This window comes from Gekko japonicus, unplaced genomic scaffold, assembly GCF_001447785.1.
Source record: "Gekko japonicus isolate JY-2015 unplaced genomic scaffold, Gekko_japonicus_V1.1 scaffold5084, whole genome shotgun sequence".
Taxonomy (NCBI): domain Eukaryota; kingdom Metazoa; phylum Chordata; class Lepidosauria; order Squamata; family Gekkonidae; genus Gekko; species Gekko japonicus.
The window spans coordinates 25,932-34,975 of record NW_015160369.1 but is presented as its reverse complement, the minus strand read 5'-3'; the positions used below and the strand labels follow the sequence as shown (position 1 = coordinate 34,975).

General features: G+C 49.7%; 1 protein-coding gene across 1 annotated transcript in view; it reads left to right on the top strand.

Moving 5' to 3' along the window:
* The window catches only part of RPL27 (ribosomal protein L27), a 7,628-nt gene extending 1,403 nt beyond the window's left edge, over positions 1-6,225 (top strand). The window contains exons 2-5 of the mRNA XM_015417666.1: positions 262-344; positions 4,820-4,989; positions 5,164-5,274; positions 6,135-6,225. Of these exons, the coding sequence (XP_015273152.1) occupies positions 264-344; positions 4,820-4,989; positions 5,164-5,274; positions 6,135-6,183 (411 nt within the window). The 5' untranslated portion in view covers positions 262-263 and the 3' untranslated portion in view covers positions 6,184-6,225. The remainder of the gene's footprint in view (positions 1-261; positions 345-4,819; positions 4,990-5,163; positions 5,275-6,134) is intronic.
* The last annotated feature ends 2,819 nt before the right edge of the window (positions 6,226-9,044 follow it).

Sequence of the window (9,044 nt, the reverse complement as noted above, 5' to 3'; positions counted from 1 at the left end):
CCTCCGTTGGTGCGCACTGCTCAGGACTGCGGCGTTTCTCCGGCTACTCGTCCCGTCGGGCTCCAGCCGCGCCGCGTCGCTCTGCAGTTGCGTCATCCGGCTCCGCCTCACTCCGATGTCGTCGTCGCTTCCACGGTCCGCCGGACGCCGCCATTGTTCTTCCTCGCCGCCGCTTCTCTCTTGCTGCCGTCTACTTGGTGAGCTACTCCCCCCGCCAAGTGCGCGTGCGCCTCACTGTCGCCTGCTCTCTCTCCTCCCCAGAGATGGGCAAGTTTATGAAACCCGGGAAGGTGGTTCTTGTCCTGGCCGGACGTTATTCGGGCCGGAAAGCCGTTATCGTCAAGGTGAGCAGGGGGGCCGGATGGGAGCGGGTCGGTTGCCGTGGCCGGGGTTCACACTAATTCAGCTTAGAGGGAATACTGTTAGGAACAGGTGCACAGCACAAACAGTCGACTTACTTGAAACATTCATTTCTCCATCAAAGCAAGTATATATTTTCTGCAATCACTATCTAATGCTTTTCGTTCAAGACCGAAATCTCCAATGTGTTATCTTACTAGTTGGCATCCATTCCCATTCATTCAATCGACTAGTAAGATAACACGTTGGAGATTTCAGTCTTCAGTGTCCCAACTGTGAAGAAACTGAAGTGGGGGGTTATGAACATTTCAAGTTGACCGTTCATCTCTGGGACCTTTTGTAAACAGAAATGCTGTGCACCTGTGCAAAATGTACGTACATGGTGGATTCCCTTTGGACTGCTAATTGGAACACAGAAGTGGATTACTGCATACATATATTGGGAAAGTGGTGAAGTCCTGGGAGTCTCCCCAGTGGACCAACGCATAGCCACAATGTACATTTACAGGATTCTTTCCAGGACTTATGCGGTGTCCCTACCTTGGGGTATCATGTGAAGGACTGGCTTGATGCCCGTACTTGAAAATTTGTATGTGATTATTTGTGCGTTTGTGTGTGTATATACAGCATCTTAACCACTTGAGCCACCGTCATCCTTGACCAATGTCATAACCACATACAAATCACATACAAATCCACTTCTATGTTCCAATTAGCAGTCCAAAGGGAATCCACCACATATGTACACTTAGCAACCAATGCTGCCTCTAAGCTGTGGAGTCTTGTGAGCAAATTTTTTTTTTTAACATGTGATTTCTATACCGCTCATGACCCCTAGTATGCGCGATTATGCGATCAGACGCGCCGGTGGCACACCGTGGGTCCTTCCCTCGGCGCCGGTGGGTAAACGAGGGACCGGAGGGGAATGCCGCACACCGGGCGCGATCACACCACGGGTGTCTGAAGGCAGCCCGTGGCAAATGTTTACTAGTACCTTGGAGGTACTAGTTTTTTTAAGGCGCATTGTCGGCGGTAAGCCACGGGTGCGCTCCACTTCCCAGATGTTGGGGTGTGATCGCGCCCGGATAATCCGCCCACCATCCATGCCTCTCCCGCGGCAACTTTGCCGTGTGACCGGGGCCACAGTAACTTTTGTTCTACTTATAGCCATTCATTTCCATGATCCTCTCTCTTCCATGTGTCTTCTTGTATATGCAGCATAATGTTGATAGTTTGGCAAAAATAGTTACTTTTGCTGCCTGGACAAACATACCAAGTGGCCCACGCTGACCTCTGCCCTTGCAAAAGACACATGGCTCATGAACAACTAGTAAAACGTTTTTGTTTTGTTTTTAAGGCTGTTTTGGTTGATGTTTGTAACTTGACGGGTTGCCAGGTCGTACCTGGCTGCTGGCGGGGGGGGGGCCCCACAGGGAAGAACGGGCTGCCGCCACCTTGCGGGGGGGGGGCTCTACTTTTTGGGTAGAACTCTGATAGTTTGAGCCCAGTTTTACCATAGATTTCTGCCCAAAAGCTAGAGCATCACCCCCCAACGGTGTTGACATGATGAGGTCACTTCCAGGTGTCATCATTATTTCATATTTGGGGGCATTTGCGGGTGGGGTTTCCCCCCTGCCCGGACCGGAGGCCTGGCAACCCTAGTTGGGGTGGAGGGGATGTGCTAAAACAAATGACAGGATTGCCCGTTGTCAGCAATGGGAGATGGTGGGATGCCCATTGGATAGAAGGGGAGCCAGGAATACTAGTTGTTTCCCAAAGGCTGGACTCCATTAAAATGCATTGCAGCACACAAAAAACTGGCAATGAAAATGTGGAACAGATTTAGAATGATGGTCTTGGTCCAAGATAGACTGCTCTGGGGCTGGAATGACAGCCCTAAGAGTGGAATGGCGGCCCCTGGGAGTAGCAGAAGTGTTCTGGGACTGGAAAGACAGCCTGCGAAGTTGAACCCATGGTCCCTGGAGCCAGATAAGCTGCTCTGGGCATTCCAGTGCTAGAGTGGTTTATCATTTTCATCCCAGAATACTTGTGCTACTCCCAGGGACTGTTCCATCACTCTGGGGGCTGTTGTTCCAGGGCCAGAGCAGTTTATCTGGTTCCAGGGACTATCATTCCACTCTTAGAGCCGTCATTCCAGTCCCAGAGCACTTTGGGCCCAGAGACCCTCGCTTTTGCGTGCTGTAATGGAGCCCCTGCCAGTCAGTTGGTATTCCTGGCTCCCCTTATATCCAGTGGGCATTGCAGCGTCTCCCATTGCTCCCAATGGACAATTCTGTCATTCCTTTTAGTACATCCTGGGGTTGACACGTGCGCTGCTCGTGCGCAAATAAGTTGGATCACTGTAGTGAGGCCCCCACGTGATGATAGCATGAGGTAGTTTGACAGAACCTCCTACGCCTCCTGAGCCATGTCTAAGTGAATTGCCATCATAAAGGGGCTTGTTTTGCCTGTTCATGTGAACCTGATGAGCCACCACAATCTCTTTCCGTGGCCGTGGCTCCATGCAAGGCCTGGGGTGCTTTCTGTACCTATGCAAATCCCCTGGTGCTGCGGTAGAGGCCTTGAACCACTTGCCTGCCTGCTGTAGTCAAATTAACAACAGAAACGAAGAGGGGACCCTCAATGTATAGTTACAGCAGAAAACAGGAAAAATCACTGAGACTGAAGCCGTCAAATGAAATTACTAACAGTCTTTTTTTTTAATTAAACATTTTAATTGAAATTCTCAACCTAGTACAGAGAGAAATAACTAATAATGACAACAATAGTAATAACAATAATAACTACTAGTGACATTCCAAGTAACAGTAACACTAGTAAGTGTAAGAGTCAAAACTCATTAAAGGCAGGACCCGTGCTTGTTAATAAACCATCTAACATCAAGAAAACTAAATCCAGAAAGAATAATCAAATTTCAGCATGGTCCCTGGAACCAGATAAACTGCTCTGGGCATTCCAGTGCTAGAGTGGTTTATCATTTTAGTCCCAGAATACTTATGCTACTCCCAGGGACTGTTCCATCACTCTGGGGGCTGTTCCAGTCCCAGAGCACTTTGGGCCCAGAGACACTCGCTTTTGCATGCTGTAATGGAGCCCCTGCAAGTCAGTTGGTATTTCTGGCTCCCCTTATATCCAGTGGGCATTGCAGCGTCTCCCATTGCTCCCAATGGTCTGGGATTATTTCTCATTAGAACAGTTTTCTGTTCACACGATTCAGTCAAATCTCATACAAGACCTCTACAACCCAATGGATAAATGGTATCAGTTTATAGAAAAAATGGATGTGGAGCATTTGATTTGTGAAAAATGGTCCCTGTTTAAGTTTTAATATTAATATTGTTTATTATTATTATGATTTATCGTAGTAGAACTTACAGGAATATTCTTATAAAATCCAATTGAGACTGTTTAGTAATTTCGTTTGATGGCTTTAGCCTCAGTGATCTTTTCTGGGTTTTTTGGTGTGGTCAAATGGCTGAAAGTGAATAAAGTGGAGCTGAACCCACACAAGCCAGAAGTGAGGCTGGCTGGGGAGGCAGGGGGTCCTCGAAGGACATTTTGGGCTCCCCACTTTGGACGGGGCTCGGCTGGGCCTGACTGGTTCATTTCAGAGCCTGGGGGTTATACTGGTTGTGACATTATTGCTGGAGAAGCAAGGTAATAAAATGGGGGGACGACGACACATTTTATTTCAACTCCGTCTAGCCCAGAAGAACACGACTGATCTTGCCACCTGGATTCCTGTCACAGTAACACTGAGGCTAGATTACTGTAATGCATTCTGCATAGGTTCCTCCTCAAAGTCAGTTAGGAGACTGCAGCTCAATTATTATCAGGAACTAGGCAGAGCATGCACATTACTCCCATTTTGCAGTCTCTGTGCTGGCTGCCCATCAGTTACTGGACTAAGTTTAAGATATTGGCTGTGTGGTACACAGAGCCCTTCGTGGCCTTGGTCCCGCATATCTGTGGGAGTGCCCCTCCCCTTATAATCTACCACAACACCTTCACTCATCTGAGCAGGGCCTTCTGTATGTGCCACTCTGCAAATGGGAAAAAATCAACAACTGCCTGTAAATGTTCTTTCTCTACTGTGGTCCCTGCCTTATGGAATGGCCTACCTGATGAGGTTAGGAAAGCTCCCCCACTCCTGGCTTTCTGGAAACTAAGGGACGGAGTGTGGACTGTACTACAATCCTGTCTATTGCTACTGGTTGTGCTCGTATTGTGTAACTTCTGCATCTCTTAACATGTCAAGTTGAAACGCTTACGCTTTCTTTCAGCTCTGTTCAGCTCTCTTTCAGATTTCTGCAAACCAAAACCTATTGCACTGTGTATTGGATGTCCCATCCTGTTGAATGTATTTGACTCACTCTGTAGAATCTGACTTGAATCTCAGAGAGACAAGACTTCAATAAACCAAATCCTCTCCTTTCAGAACATTGATGATGGTACGTCAGACCGGCCGTACAGCCATGCTCTGGTGGCAGGAATTGACCGCTACCCACGCAAAGTGACAGCCAGTATGGGCAAGAAGAAGATTGCCAAACGGTCCAAAATCAAATCCTTTGTGAAAGTCTATAATTACAACCACTTGATGCCCACCAGGTGAGTGAGGAGGACCTTTAAACAGGAACGAAGGGAAGCAGGAGGTGCCTCTGTCTCTAACCCGGAGTAGAGCGTCTTCGTGGGGCCCTTGTTTCCTTCACAGCAGCTGCCATGTTGTGGTGCAGGCACGTCCAGGGGTGTAACTTGCTTTGCCTCCCTCGTGTCCCTGTGCAGGTATTCCGTTGATATCCCCCTGGACAAAACTGTTGTCAACAAGGATGTATTTCGGGACCCTGCCCTGAAACGCAAAGCGCGGCGAGAAGCTAAAGTGAAATTTGAAGAAAGGTGAGTCCCAGGCAAGGCATGTGTACTACTGTCGGTTCTGAATTTTGTCTACTCTGGATTTTGTTTCTTGCTGTGAGAGAGGGATTTTTTGGTAGCGAGTGAGAGCCGTTGATCTTGGTAAAGGACTCCAGCCAAGCCGGTTCTGAATTTTGTCTACTCTGGATTTTATTTCTTGCTGTGAAAGAGTGATTTTTTTGGTAGCGAGAGCGAGCCATTGATCTTGGTAAAGGACTCCAGCCAAGTTGGACTCTGTGGGCACTTTTGAGAGTGGGCAGTGGGTGTCATTGCAGACGGGCCAGAGGGAGAGGAGCCAGATGCAGTATTGGGACGCTCTCTGATGGGTGCCCCCTACAATGGAAACAGTAGTTTGTGATCGGGCATTCTCCACAGATGCAAATGTCTTGAGCCGTTCTGAAGCACATTCTGTTTTGGAGAGATGGGAGAAAACTGGCTTGTGGGTTTGGGCAAGAGATGGCTTGTTTTCAGTTTTTAAAGACAGGGGAGGGGTTTGCATACTTCTCCACCACAGGGAGAGATTGCCAAGCAGAAAAGACATATGGAGGGGTGTTGGTGCCAAACCGTAGGCACCCAGCTGTGATAATCTGCCCTAGAGGAGCTCAGCTAAACAGTCTTCTGAAAAGAAGCAACCCAAAGTTCCCTGTTTGTTCTGTTTTGTTCAAAACCCTTGGGGACAAGATATCAACATTCAGAAACACATTGGTGGCTTCCACCCTAGGAAGGTCACTTTTTTAATAGATGGTTACGCTTCTAGTAGCAGGGCATGCAATGGCTATTGGGGTGATGTGTGCAAATGTGTGATGGTGGTGGTTCTGTAACAGGCTGTGTTCTCTTCCTTACAGATACAAGACAGGCAAGAACAAGTGGTTTTTCCAGAAGCTCAGATTCTAAATTGCATGTAGCTGCACCAATAAATGTTTTTGAAAAACCCTTTTCTTGGATTGCCCATTGTCTCTCTCTCCTGGATTACCGTAGAGCACAGAAAAGGGTCATAAAATATTCTATAGCTGAAAACCTTGTCCTGGATAATGCTGCCCAGGAGAGGGGGTTTTCAGGAGGTCAGATGAGTGGATTTCCTTTACTGGGGGAGTGGTCTGGATCTTTGGCTTGTTATGACCGGGCCTGTTCCTTTGTTGGGGGCCTGCTCTGTATTTCCGTAGCTGCAGCTGCTGCTCCCTCATCATTGTGAAAAGCTTGTCTCTTGGTTAATGCGGCTTCCTTGCACTCCTGAATATCATCAGTGTACGTTTCAAGAATTAAGGACCGGCATAGACTTGAGGTGAAGAGGATGAAGGGCTGTGAGGTTTACTTTGGCAGATTTCATTAATAAAGAAACTGTCCTCCTGCCGGCCTTGTTTGTTTATATACTCTACATTGTACTTGCTCAAAGAAGTTTACAACATAGCAAGGAAATTGCAGCTAACCAGAAGTTTTGACACATAAAACATTAGCACAGTTAAGCACCACTGGAACCAAGACGCAGAGGCCTACAAGCAATATGGCCATCTAAATGGATGGGAGAAGAGGCAGGCCTCATTTATTGAAAACATTTTTAAGCTGCTTTTCCACCCAGCTTAGGGGTCCCCAAGGTGGTAAACAGTCAAAACAGTGGAAGGAAAGGTCAGTGAGAATCTGAGTAGTAAACTCTAGACCAGGCATGTCAAACATACAGCCTGGGGGCCAGAATTGGCCCATTCAGGGCTCTTATCGGGCTCTAAAGCAACTGGGGAAACCAGTCCAAATGTGGACTGGAAGGGCCCATATTAGGGTATACCAGAGGTCCCTTCATTCCCGAAACACGGGCCCTCCCCAGGGGTCTTTCCCCAGATCTCTAGGGATTGCCCAACCTGGAATTGAGAGCCATAAGGGGTGTTGAGGGCTTGTTTGGCTCCAAGCTCTGTGCACCCTTTAATGGTGGCGAGATGCCTTTATTAGTCTTTTTAAAATATTGGCCATCTGACCTGCAGAGCTCAGGGCAGCTCACAATATAAACTGATCACATCAAATAGAGTCCATAAAAATACATAAAAGCAAAACCACAGCTTAGGGCTCCTTTAATCAAGTAAAACTGCTGCCTGCCACCTCCTAAAGACAAAGGGGGCCAAATCCCCCCCCCCCCCCCAGCAGAGGTTGTTCTGTAATTGTGTGGCTGGCACTGAGAAAGGCCTTTGCGGACCCACCCGGTGAGCTGCTTTGATCGGACGGTCAGGAGGAGGGCCCTCTCCCCGTGCTCTGGATTCCCAGGCAGGGACACGCGGGAGAACACAGTCCCCTCAGCTACATAGGTCCCAAGCCTTGGCTTTCATGGTCAAAACCAACGCCTCAAACTGGGCGTGGGAGCAGATCAGCAGCCAGTGTGGTTGCTGCCATTTCAGGTGCTGACCCTGATCAGCGGTTGAGCTGCAGCGTTCTGCACTAGCAGTGGCTGCCAAACGCTTCAAGGGTACCCCTAAGTCGAGGGCATGGCAGTAGCCCAGTCTAGATGTAACTAAGGCGTGGATCACTGTGCCTAGATCTGACTGGACCAGGAATGGAGGTAGCTGACGCACCAGCCAAAGCTGGGCAAACACTCTCCAAGCCACTGCAGCCACTGTGAGCCTGGCTCTTCCTGGTCCCCGCTCTGTCTTCCCAGGGTGACATTCCAGCTTGTTCACCCTCATCCAGCCCAAGCTGACCCCATGTACTGGTTCAGAACATCAACAGCATGGGTGGCCTTAGGTGGAAAAGAGAAGCAGAACTGGGGGTCATTGGTGACACGGCAGCCCAAATCTCCTGGTGACCTCTCCGAGCAGCTTCATGTAGACATTAAATAACACGGGGGGGGGGATAAGATCCCACCTTGCAGAAAACCACAGAGGTGGGGGGAAAAACGGACCCCCCCCCCGCACTCACACACACCTGGGCCAAGGGTGATGGCAGAGGTGAGTGGCTACCACAGGGGCAATGAAATCTGAGCTACCTCACAGGGTGCCTGTTGTGGGGAGGGGAAGGGAAAGGAGTTTGTAAGCCGCTCTGAGAGAAGGGTGGGGTATAATTCCAATCTCTTCCACCTGCCTGGCAACCAACCATCCAGGGCTTTGCTGTGATCTTTCCCAAAACATTCCGGCAAACAGGTTTGGGAAAGATTGGAGAAGAGCCGGGGAAATCCTGGGAGGCACGAATGTAGGGAAGCAGGGAGGGAGAGCACGGCATCGAACCCAGGAGAAATAAAAGGCAAAGGTCTCCCTTGCTCGAAAGCCAGTCGAGTCCGACTCTAGGGTTGCGGGGCTCATCTCCGTTTCCAAGCCGAAGAGCCAGCGCTGTCCGAAGACGTTTCCGTGGTCATGCGGCCGGCATCACTAAAGGCATGACTAAACGCCAAAGCGCACGGAACCCCTGTGGAAATGAGCACAGATCGGTGTGGCCAGATAAGCTTTGCCACCCCCACCCCCAAAGATGGCCCAAGATGGGCCTTTCTCGCCCCCCAGTTTCACCGTCTGTGTGTCCAGGGTCGGCTCCAGGCGTATCCGCACACTTGTCACTGAATCTACGCGCTTCAGCAGCACCATGTCTAACATGGAATGGAACCCCCCCCGGATGCTAACTTTCAGGACCAAGAGATCGAAGTTGGAGTCCGGGGGCCCCTCTAAGGCCAGGCAAGTTTGCTCCATCCTGGGCATCGGCTCCCCCTTCGCGCGGTGCTGGCCTCGGAGGCGCCGCTGGCCTCGAACTGAAGCCCCGTGCCCAGAACCAGACGCCGTTCACGCCACGCT